We start from the raw sequence: 11,964 nt of genomic DNA on the forward strand, positions 1-11,964 counted from the left end.
ACAGCCTTCCAGAAATGTGGTTGAAGAGAAAGAAACAAAAAAATTAACTCTCGTGTCTAGGATGTTTTTCTTTCTCACCATGGTCAATTTTGAAACCTTAAACTAGTTTGCATGTATCTTTGCTTAGTTCTTTATATAAAACAAAATGTATTTTCGTTCGTATAAGCATGGATTTTGAATAGCAAAATCAAAATTTTCTCGGTTCACATTGTTTCATATTATCTTTAGTTAGCATTTCTTTTGATATAGTTTGTTTGTATATGTATGATCTGTGTTTTTTCTTCAAATGAACGGGAAAGAAAGGTTGTGGGGAAGGGATGAAAATGAGAGTGTAATGGTGAGGTGGCAATGAAATGTTGTCATAGGAAGGCAGTTAACGGAGGAAGGGTAGGTTTGTACCACTTTAATGATTCAGGGATATATTTAGACCGATAGTATGACGTTAGGGATATATTTGAAATGATAGTATAACGGAGGATAATATTAAACCTTTTTCAATAGTATAAGAACATATTTGACCCTTTTCCGTTTAACAAATTATGCACAGCCCTACTTATAGTTTATCCAAAGTGAAGTAGTTTCTAGACAAATTTAATATTAGTCTCTGTTAAAGTTGTAGGGATGACATAGTGCTAGTAATAGACCAGCACATGATTAGGTAAAGCATTTACTCCATAAAAAGACGACATTCATTATTTTTCAGCTTCCAGAATTGATGAAATTGAGATTAAACTTCTGTCAGTTACTACTGCTACAAAAAGACCGTTTTCTTAATTTTTAACAATGTCCGTTGACAAAGTAAATTCCAAATGCCAGAAACTTTAGATTACTAAATTCAAGAATTGTCTTTTTACTAACTACTTTATTCCTAACGATATGAATCTTCTTGTTTACGATTTCAGCACAACAATACTTTTGCGTGGATACCACCCACCCACCCCTTTTAAAGTCACAACCCCATATCATCACTGGTTTCTGAGACTGTTCTTGGAACTGTGTTATTAGTAATTAAGTTTAATTTACACACAAAAGTGGAGAATTATGAGATAATAGAGAGAGTGCCCATATAGCCTTTTTGGTGGATTCAGCTCAACCACCTATTCAAAGTGTCCCTACACATAAACCCAATTCATTTATTGGATTCTGAGACTGTTTTTATTGTGGTAATTTACATAAAGAAAAGAAAGTTTGAAGCTTTATTGGATTCTTTGGTTGATCACACAAAGAATGGAGTTTTGATTGGAGATAAAAAGTATGGGAACTGCTGTGGCTGGCTTCTCTTGTTTCCAATTCCTTTTCCTTTATTCACCTAATTTTGAAAGGTATAATTCCATTTCTCCTTTTCTTGGTATATGATGGACCGGAGAATTATTCTTTCTGATTGAAACTTAGTATCTAATGTTTCCCCCTACTTTCCGTGTGACATAGAAAAAGATAAAAGAAGAACCATTTTGTTATTGATGGTCTAGTGTGGAGATGGATGTAGATAATATGGGAATTTTGTCACTGTGCTTTAATTTCTTCACTTTTTGGTTTAAAGATGATGACCAAAACTAAATGGTATCTCTTTATTGGGACTAAGGGATTATAATTGCAATAATTTATTACTTTTTGGAAATGTCTGTGGTTTTGTGTTTACTGTAGTGGGTTATTGGGTTTCGACAGAAACTTGTGTCAGTTGACTGCAATCTTCTGGTAACAACAGAACACAATTTCAGTTGATCTGCCCCTTCTGAAATAAAGATAAAAAGCAAGGGAAAGAAATATTTGGCTGGCAAAGTAGTAAATTTTTTGAGGGGAGGCATTAATATGATTGATCTGAATCCTTTTATCCTTTTCTTTTTGTTATCCCGTTGTTGCGATACTAAAATACAGTGGTAGTTGTAATTCTAGCTATTTTCCTTGTCAAATGAGCTTAATTCGTTGTTGTTGGTGGCCTTGCTGATAATGAAGGATTGTGAGAGAGACTGTAGAATATGAAGAATGTTAGTTGGGTCAACAAAAGAGGAAGACCTCGGACTAGTTTGAAAGTGCGCAAGATATTGAATTGCCTATGCTCGTCTGAACAAATTCTGATGGACGAAATAATCCAATCTCCTGAATCCCTTGCAACTAAGGATTACACAGCAAGTGTTCATTCATCACAAGCTGGAGAAGCTGGCCTAAAGCCTGATACTGGCAATATTGAAGAAGCTGAATCATCTTTGCGTGAGAGTGGCTGTTTGAATTATGAGGTGACTTCCCTGATTTATTACATGCAAATCTTTTCCTTTCCTTTTGAAGGGCTTCTTGTTCCCTTCTCCCTTTGGGCCTACCACACTGCAATGTTAAGTCTATCTTTCGTTTATCATGTCATTCTTAAATACTTCAAAGCTCAATTTGCATGTAGCAGAATTTCAATTTGGTGGCAATTTAACTAAAGACATCAATATTTTTCTAGGAAGCAAGAGCATTACTAGGAAGATATGAGTACCACAAGGGGAATATAGAGGCTGCTCTACATGTTTTTGAAGGGATAGATATTGCCTCGGTGACTCCTAAGTTGAAAATCACCCTTGCCGAAAGAGCGAAAACTCAAAAGAGACGTTCACAGAGTTTTTCTACGCCACCAATGTCCATAAATGCTGCGAGTTTGCTCCTGGAAGCAGTCTTTCTCAAAGCAAAATCGTTGCAGGCGCTTCAGAGGTACAAAGGTAGAGTATGTGTTTAGTCAATATCTGTATTAGCACGCCTTCGTGCAACAATCATCTTCAATAATGAAAAAGCTTTTTCAGTTTGCTTCATTTTATTAAATTTTTTCTTCTATTACTTTCCTCCTAATGTTTCCTCTTTCTGGAAATTGTTGTCTTTCTCAGCAGTTTTCCATGATATACTCATGTTGAAATTTTTATATGTCTGCCCTAGCTGTCTGTACTTTTGTTATTTTACCCATTCTTCACTTCCCAATTATTTTGTGATTGAGGCATAGTTGATTAATATTGTTGATGCATCCTTTCACTTATCCACTTAATTGAGCCAATAAATTATCCTGAAAAGTGAAAACTCTTTGGATCGCGCTGCTTTTATGCTTTTGGATTTTTCGACGATGTACTGGTTTCATACTCTTGATGAATATGGAGAACAAAAAAATGTAATCTATAACTCTGCTACTCTCCCATCCCAAGTATATCAGGTTATCCTAAAAACTTTACTCTTTATCAGGTTATTAGCATTATGCACAGTCATTCTTTGTTAATTTCCATCAAATAAGTGCTCAAGTCCTTTAGTTAGGTGTTCTGATTCATATACCTTTTTACTTGTGATTAATGTTTATTCTGCCATGTGTATGTATGTTTGATTGTATGGACAAGGTGACAAGAGAAATGTCTACCTGAAAGTTTAATGACTGAAAGTTCTCACCCTATTCAGCTAATTCATTTCCAATATAAATTTTTGCAGAAGCTTCTCAATCATGTACAGTAGTTCTGGACATTCTCGAATCTTCTTTTCCAGCAGGCTTTCCTGAAACCTTTGGTAGTGACTGTAAACTGCAGGACACTCTCAGCAATGCTGTTGAGCTGCTCCCTGAATTATGCAAACTTGCAGATGCTCCTCGAGAAGCAATTATGTCATACCGCCGAGCTCTTCTGCATCCATGGAAACTTGAGATCCAGGCTACTGCAAGGATTCAGAAGGAATTTGCCATTTTTCTTCTCTATAGTGGAGGTGAATCATGTCCACCTAATCTCCGATCTCAAATGGACGGTTCATTTGTCCCCAGAAACAATATTGAAGAGGCTATTCTTCTCTTGATGATTTTGTTGAAAAAGATTTTTCTACAAAGGATTGAGTGGGACCCTTCAATTCTTGACCATCTCTCATATGCATTATCCATATCAGGGGGTCTAAAGGCTCTGGCTAACCAAGTAGAAGAGTTGCTTCCCAGAACTATAGATCGGCAAGAGATGTATCTTATCTTAGCTCTATGTTATTATGGAGAAGAAGATAACTTCGCTGCATTGGACTTGTTGCGGAAACTGTTTAGTACAGAGGATCACACTTGTGTTCCAGGTTTGTTATTGGCTTCAAAATTATGTGCTGAAATCCCAGATTGTGCAAACGAAGGGATAATTTATGCTCATACAGCTATTAGAATCGAGCAAGAAAGATGCAGTCAGTTGATGGGTGTTGCCAATTGTGTATTAGGCCTCTCACTTTCAGCTCATTCTAGAGCAATGGCGACAGATTCCGAGAGGGTTAAGATACAATCAGAAGCACTTAAGTCCTTTGAATCTGCTGGGAAACTGACAAAGATGAGTGATGCTAATGTCATTTATCATCTTTGTCTAGAAAATGCAGAGCAAAGGAAGTTGGATGCCACAGTCCATTACGCAAAGTGGTTGCTTAAATTGGAAGGTGGTTCTACTTTGAAAGGGTGGATGTTGTTGGCTCGGGCATTATCAGCTCAGAAACGGTTTATGGATGCTGAAACTGTTATTAATGTTGCCTTAGACCAAAGTGGAAAGTGGGATCATGGAGAACTGTTGAGGACCAAAGCTAAACTCCAAATTGCGCAGGGTCAAGTGAAAAATGCTATAGAAACTTATACTCAGCTTCTTGCAATTCTTCAGGTTAAGAGAAAAAGCTTCAGATTGGGGGAAAATCTCAAGGTAAGTGAGTCTTGTCCTTACAAGCTGAAATGGAGCATCTAAGCTTCTTTACATCTGTCTTATTTGACGCTTGAAACGGTTGTGAGGGGCTTGCAAGTAAAATGACTATAAAGCTTTTTATACGTAAACTCTTTAGAGGTTGAACTCCTTTCTATGGACTATGTATCAATTAGCCAGCTGGTTAGCTAGCAATTGTTCTGGCTGTGTCTGCTAATATAAAAATATCATGGCTATCAAAAGCCAAACAAAGTTACCTTGTCATTCAGAGATAAATAATCTCCTAGGCAAAATAAATGGGTGACTTCACAGTGCAGAAGATGACGAAGAGTAGCGGAGTGTGCAAGGCGTCTGGACAGAGGAAAAGGTTGAACAATTAGATAGAAGGGGGAGAACTAAGTGGGGACTGAACACCTGTAGCATGCCTTATCGCTGCCTAAAACTAATTTCTTGGAGATGCTTCAAGATTGTGTGTCTCAATTAAACCAGGCTGCTCATGCAAACACTCCGTATTGGCGTTGGCAGGCTAAAGCACGTCTTTACTTCTCATGTGAAGTCAAAGTCTCCTGTTTGCTCCATTGGGTTACATATTACATAATTGTCTGATATTGCATAGCTGAATGATATAGCTTTTCGATTTGGTAATTCAGGAAAAGTCTTTTCCTTCTTTTTTTGTGTGTTTATATGGGTGGGTTTGGGGTGGGTTGGGGGTTGGAATAGGTATGAGAGGGGAAGGCCATGCCATTGGCTTTATCAGTCTCTCTCTCTGACTTTTAGAAGTGTGATTGTTATAAATGTTAGGATTTTTCTTCTGCTATTTCTAACTAGCTTTGGTTTTTAGGATGGAGGAAAAGTTTTGAGTTGATTTGGTTCGCTTCTCCTTAAGCCTCATTTTAAACCTTAAGCAGATTAATATTTTAAATATCCAACCAGCTTGAAGATTTTGACTCTTCCACTTGTCCTTCTTAGGATAATTCCTTTTCTGGTGTAATGCTTTTTGCTGCCGTACTTTCTTGAAACATTATTTTGTGGAGGAAGAAATAAAAATTTGATTTTATATACATAACAGGAGTTTGGAGACCATTGCAGAACATTGGAGCTGGAAACCTGGCTGGATCTTGCCTCCATTTACATAAATTTATCTCAGTGGCGAGATGCGGAGATGTGTCTTTCCAAAACTGAGGCCATTTGTTCATATTCGGCTCGTAGATCGTATACTGCTGGTAGATATAATCTCACTCATATTTTCCCCTGTCTGTGCTCATTAATCATTATTCCAAACATATGCATGTGACTCAAAGTGTTCACTCTTGTTGTTGTATATTCATGAGAAGACTGACAAAACACATAATTACAAGTCCTTGTCAATTATAGTCAATTTGAATATTCTGTAATGTGACAGTGGAAGGGGAGAACTTTCTTGGCAGACGATGTTATGTTAGACCAGTGCCTCATAGGACTAGAATCATTTATCCAGTGTCACGGAGAAATTCATCGGTGCTAAAGAGTTTTTGTGTGCTCTCTTAAGAGTTTTATAAACTCTATCTGATATTATGGGACTACACATCTATTGGAATGCCTTTAGATGATCCACTTAGTTCTAAAAGAGCCCCACGTTAACTATACCCAAGTTTAGAGGAATAGTTTCAACCTTTCTGTGATGCTTTCCCCACTGAACCTACTTTATACAAAAGTTCCTATATTATGTGAATTTCCCTTTCACCGCTGTGTACTTAAATTGCAAGTCATTTAACTCCTTGAATTCCGTTAAACCTTCTCTCTTATATATCCTAGGATGTTGAATTTGGCTATTGTTTTCTAGGCTTTTTAGTGTTTACCAACAGATAGTTCATAGTTCCATAGATGTCTGGTGCTTCAGCTATATACAAATATAAGGGTCAGGAAAATTCAACTGTTTGATGATATCATCTGTGCGGAGGTGTGTGGATGTGGGGAAATCAACTGTTTGTTTGCCTACATTCTTTTGGTTATCAGCTCCAGCATAAATAGTTACTGCCGGTTAAAGTTTGTTAATGTCATCTTGCAAAATTTTATAAGATGGGTAAATGCATCCCCCGTTCTTGATTCGGCTACTTCTTTATAATCTTACTTACTGGTTCCTACTTTGGGTGGGCATAGCAAATTTGATGTCTACAATGGCACTGAACACTGTTTTATTCACACTTGTGTCGTTATGTGCAATTTACTCTTTATGCTAATTAGCATGCCATTCTGATCAAGGAGTATATTTTTGGTGATATACTCAGGTTTGCTTAACCAATCGAAGGGCCTATATAAAGCAGCGCTGAGAGATTATTGCAATGCTTTGGCTGTTAATCCGTCCCACGTGCCAAGTCTTGTATCAACTGCGGTGGTGCTTAGGAAGACAGATAAACAGTCTCCTGCAATTATTCGAAGCCTTCTCACAGAAGCACTACGGCTTGATCGGATGAATGCTTCTGCGTGGTATAATCTGGGCCTGCTTTACAAGGAGGAAGGTTTAGGTTCAGCATTGGAGGCTGCTGAGTGTTTTGAAGCTGCTATTCTTCTGGAAGAAACTGAACCTGTCGAACCATTTAGATGACTTCCTCCCTGTATATAATTTATCACAGATTTTCAAAATGGCAATCTCTGCAGCTGATGAATCCATCTTGCGAGCTGTGAATTTGTAGTTTAATGAGAGAGTGGGAAGAGAATAAATTATGCTTTTGTTTCTTGACCATGTTTTTGAAGATGGTAGTCGAGGTGAGTCCAAAGAGTTCATTATTGTACTGCAGAAACATTGTTGCCTTATAGTTTGCAGTATTCCAAGTCCTATACCTATTGTTCTGAAGCCACCCTAAAACCCCATAACGTACCGTGGAAAATTTGCTTTGGTCGAGAGGTACAATTTTATTTTGGCTTCAGGAACGGATCGAGGAAGAGTTTTTCGGATAACTTTGCTGTTGATTTCTGAAGCTGGAGCTTTTGGCAAGTAAGTGTTGGAACAGCAGAATGCATCATCAGGTACTATTCAACTAAAGATGTATAGCTTTAAAAGTTGAAGCTCATTACTCATGAGAGCTACTGGTACCTCCAGATGATCTTATAAGAATAGGGGAGATTGAAGACTTGCTACGACTTTGTCCCTCCATTATGCGATTTAACAGGGGAAAATAAAGGAGAAAAACGAGAGTTAAGTGCATTGTTATGATATTTTTCTCACAGATAGTGATCAACATTCACTGTACTTGCTCTTCTTTGTTCTTACATGCTCATTAAAAATATAAAAGATTCAGTGTGGAGGGCCAGGCCAGTGGTGTGAAGTGATAGATTTACTGTGATCTTGATGTATTCTGCTTATCCGAGTGTTAATAAGTTTCCCTGTACAGTACATCAAAAGAAAGAAGAAAAAAAGGTAAAAAGAATTGAAGGCTGCCCCTTGATCTTCTTAGTACTGGTGCTTCTCCTTCCTTACTCCTGTTTCTCTAATATGGTTGAATTTTGTAAATAATAACTACTAGTAGTAGTTATCTAATGTTGGATGGGAGTAACGTTACATGTCTAAACTAGTTGCCATTAAAACTTAAAAATTAATTAACTCAAAATTATGTGTTGATGGAGGGTAGCAATTTTCCGATGATATAGAGTTAGTCCGGGCACCGAGTTAGTCAAAATTTTATAACTAAAAGAGAAAATACATTGCTTAAAAAAAATTTCTTCATTCATTATTCAATCAACAAAAATATTTTTAGTAATCATCGCTTCTGCGCTTTGCTCCTCTCATTTCTTTTCTTCCCTCGCCGGGAAAGAACCCAATTTTCTCCGGCTATCGGAACATTCATACTCGCCGGTAAAGCTACCCCTTTAACCCCAAAATGTCATTAATTCCATCTTTATCCCTTAAATACCCAAAACCTTATCTTTTATCCCCCAATTCAATATCTTCTTCAAACTCCAATTTCTCAATTTTGCATAGCAAGAACCGATGTTTAAGCTCTCAAGCTATAAAAAACGTAAAAGGCTTGTTAAACGCCATTGCATGTTCGACGCCGTTAATTGGGAGAGTGGGTTGTTAACGGAAGCCCAAATTCAGGCCCAACACCAACTCATACCCAGCAACCCACTTAACTATACTATATCTTTCTCTTATTACAGTTTAGTCCATGTACAATTGATAATAGCTCATATATATATAGAAATAAGAACAGTCTAGAAGATAAGAGAGCATTCTGTATTTTCCGGAAATATTGACTATGGAATAAAAAAAGCTCTCTCTTTTCTCTTTCTAATTCTAGGGTTTATTTGCACAAATTCTTCTTTCATAGCTCGATTTTCTGCAATTAACATGGTATCAGAGCAAGGAATCGATGATCCTCGATCTCCTCTTTCGCTCGATGGTACCCTCATCGATTTTCATGAACTTTTTCGGTTCTGTCGATCTCATTTGAAATCACATTTTGAAGTGAAGATTTAGGAATAGGGCGTTTTTTTTACCCTGTGTTGCAACTATTGGAGATTCCTACGACAATTCTGGTCATTTCCGTTCTCCGGCACTTTGCTTCGGTATCTTCTTCATTCTCACCGATTCAGCGGGATTATTGACTTCAAGGCCTCACCTTCTTTAGGTTGCAAAGAAGGACGGTAACATTCTCCTTATTTTCTGCTACATTTAGGTGAAAATCGAGTGTTTCTCGTATCAATTTGGAAATTTCCAAAATCTAGGGTTAAGTCATGGGAAGTCCAGATGTTAGTTCTTCCTCTGTGACAGCTGGTTTTGATGAGTTCAGCATAAATCCATCTCATCCATTCTATGTTCATCCATCGGATAGTCCTGGAACACACTTAGTGTCTCCACCTTTTGATGGGAATGGTTTTGTTATTTGGCGTAAGAATATGCTTACTGCCCTCTCCGCTAAAAACAAACTAGGGCTCATAACAGGAAAAGTCACTAAACCTCTAGCTAATTCTCCCTATTACCCCTTTTGGGAAAGATGCAACGACATGGTAATTGCATGGTTAACAAATTCATTGTCTAAAGATATAGCAAATAGTGTTATGGGGTTTGACACTGCTAAAGACATTTGGGATGATATAAATGAAAGATTTGGTACATCAAATGGTTCGAAATATATTCAAATACAAAGAGAAATCAATGCTGCTTCACAAGGACCATTAGACATAGCTACTTATTTTACAAAATTGAGGGGTCTTTGGGATGAACTTAGTACAGCCTATGTAGGACCAGTATGCACATGTGGAGCCTTACCAATATTCATTGAGCAACAGAAAATATACCAATTCCTTAGTGGTTTAAATGAGTCCTATTCTACTTGCAAGAGCAATATTTTGATGATGACATCCCTTCCATCCCTAAGCAAAGCCTATTCTATGCTTCAACATGATGAAAAGCAAAAGGAGACTTCAGCTCCTATATCCAGCTTTTCAAATGAGTCAGCCTCTTTCAATGCTTCTAGCAGTCCTGTCCAGACATCTGCTAGGCCTTATACTCAAAGGTTCCAGTTTGATCAAAAGAGAGGTTCAGGTTCTTCCTCTCAGTTGTCTTGCAAATACTGCAAAAAGACTGGTCATAGCATTGAGAAGTGTTATAAATTACATGGTTTTCCTCCTGACTTCAAGTTTACCAAAAGCAAAAGGACTGCTGCTTGTGTGCAATCTGAAGGTCCTTTTCCTCACCATACTCACATTCATGGTCAATCTTCTGAGATCACTGGTCATGGCTTCAGCAAGGAACAATATGACCATCTCATGACTCTGTTTCAACAACTGAATCATCCTCCTGTTATACATCCTGATAGTTCTGCCTCAGAAAACATTGGTTTTGCTCACTTTGCAGGTGTGTTTAATCATCCTGAAGTGCATTCTGCTGCTTTTCATGCATGTGTAGTTTCAAACTTAGGTTCAAATCCTTGGATTCTAGATTCAGGTGCCACTAACCACATGACACCACACAAACACCTTTTAACCAATTTAACACCACTCACTACTCCTTTCTTAATAACTTTACCTAATGGATACAAAGTAAAGGTCATATCTACTGGGTCTATGGAACTCAGGCCAGACATGATCTTACATAATGTTCTGTTAGTTCCTTCTTTTCACTTCAATCTCATATCTATTCACAAACTTCTTGTTCAATTCAGATGCATTGCAATTCTTACCATTTCTGCCTGTATTTTACAGGGCCCTTCTCTGAGGAGGCCACTGGAAATTGGTAAAGCTGCAAATGGGTTGTATTTCCTACATCCTAATGTGACTTCATCTTCTATGTCTGTTTCTTTTCCTATCAATGTTTCTAATTCTGTTCAATGTAATAATTCTAGTGCTTCTTATAGTGTTAATCCTTCTCCTGTAACTGTTCCTTTTACACATTGTACTAACAACTCTTCTGATCTTAATAAAAATGATGTTATTTGGCATCAAAGATTGGGACATGTTCCTTTTAATAGAATGAAATCCATTTCTTCTTTGTCCGGTAAGATCTCACATAAACAATCATTCTCCTGTAACATTTGCCCAATGGCAAGACAACACAGATTGCCATTCTAAAGCTCTATTCATTCTTCTACCCCTTTTCAACTTGTTCATGTTGACATTTGGGGCCCATACAATACTCAGACTTACAATGGATTTAGATATTTTTTAACTTTAGTGGATGATTTTTCCAGAGTCACTTGGACTCACCTATTGTCATGCAAAAGTAATGCCCTTTCTGTGCTCAAGGCTTTTCATGCAATGGTGAAAGTTCATTTCAACTCAAATGTCCAATCTTTTAGATCTGACAATGCCTATGAGTTAGGTACTAGTTCTGAAGCCCAACAATTCTTTTCTGCCAATGGCATTCTCCATCAGACTAGTATCCCTCACACCCCTCAACAAAATGGAGTGGTTGAAAGGAAACACAAACACCTGTTGGAAGTGTCTAGGGCCCTTTTGTTCCAATCTAAACTCCCCTTAAGTATTGGGGTGATTGTGTTCTCACAGCCACTTATCTGATTAATCGATTACCTTCCACTGTCCTTCATAACATTTCTCCATTTGAAAAACTACATGACTATCCCCCTTCTTTTGATCATTTGAGATCTTTTGGATGCCTTTGCTATGCCACCACTCCTAAGCATGACAGGGATAAATTCAAACCTAGAGCTATTTCTTGTGTGTTTTTGGGATACCCCTGTGGGAAAAAGGCTTATAAGCTCCTTAATCTTTCTAACCATTCTATTTTTTTCTCTAGAGATGTGCTCTTTCATGAACACATCTTTCCTTACCACCATCCCCCTTCCTCTCCTTTCCCTCCTCCTCCCACTGATTTTGTTGA

At 37.6% G+C, this 11,964-nt stretch overlaps 1 protein-coding gene across 1 annotated transcript; it reads left to right on the plus strand.

The window, feature by feature from the left end:
- LOC109229269 (tetratricopeptide repeat protein 7A-like) lies at positions 730-8,082 on the plus strand. The gene is made up of 6 exons (XM_019394659.1): positions 730-1,322; positions 1,954-2,234; positions 2,441-2,693; positions 3,439-4,649; positions 5,716-5,869; positions 6,914-8,082. The coding sequence occupies exons 2-6, from the start codon at positions 1,977-1,979 to the stop codon at positions 7,228-7,230; spliced, it is 2,193 nt and encodes a 730-aa protein (XP_019250204.1). The 5' UTR covers positions 730-1,322; positions 1,954-1,976; the 3' UTR covers positions 7,231-8,082.

Source organism: Nicotiana attenuata, chromosome 1, assembly GCF_001879085.1.
Source record: "Nicotiana attenuata strain UT chromosome 1, NIATTr2, whole genome shotgun sequence".
In the NCBI taxonomy this organism is placed as follows: Eukaryota; Viridiplantae; Streptophyta; class Magnoliopsida; order Solanales; family Solanaceae; genus Nicotiana; species Nicotiana attenuata.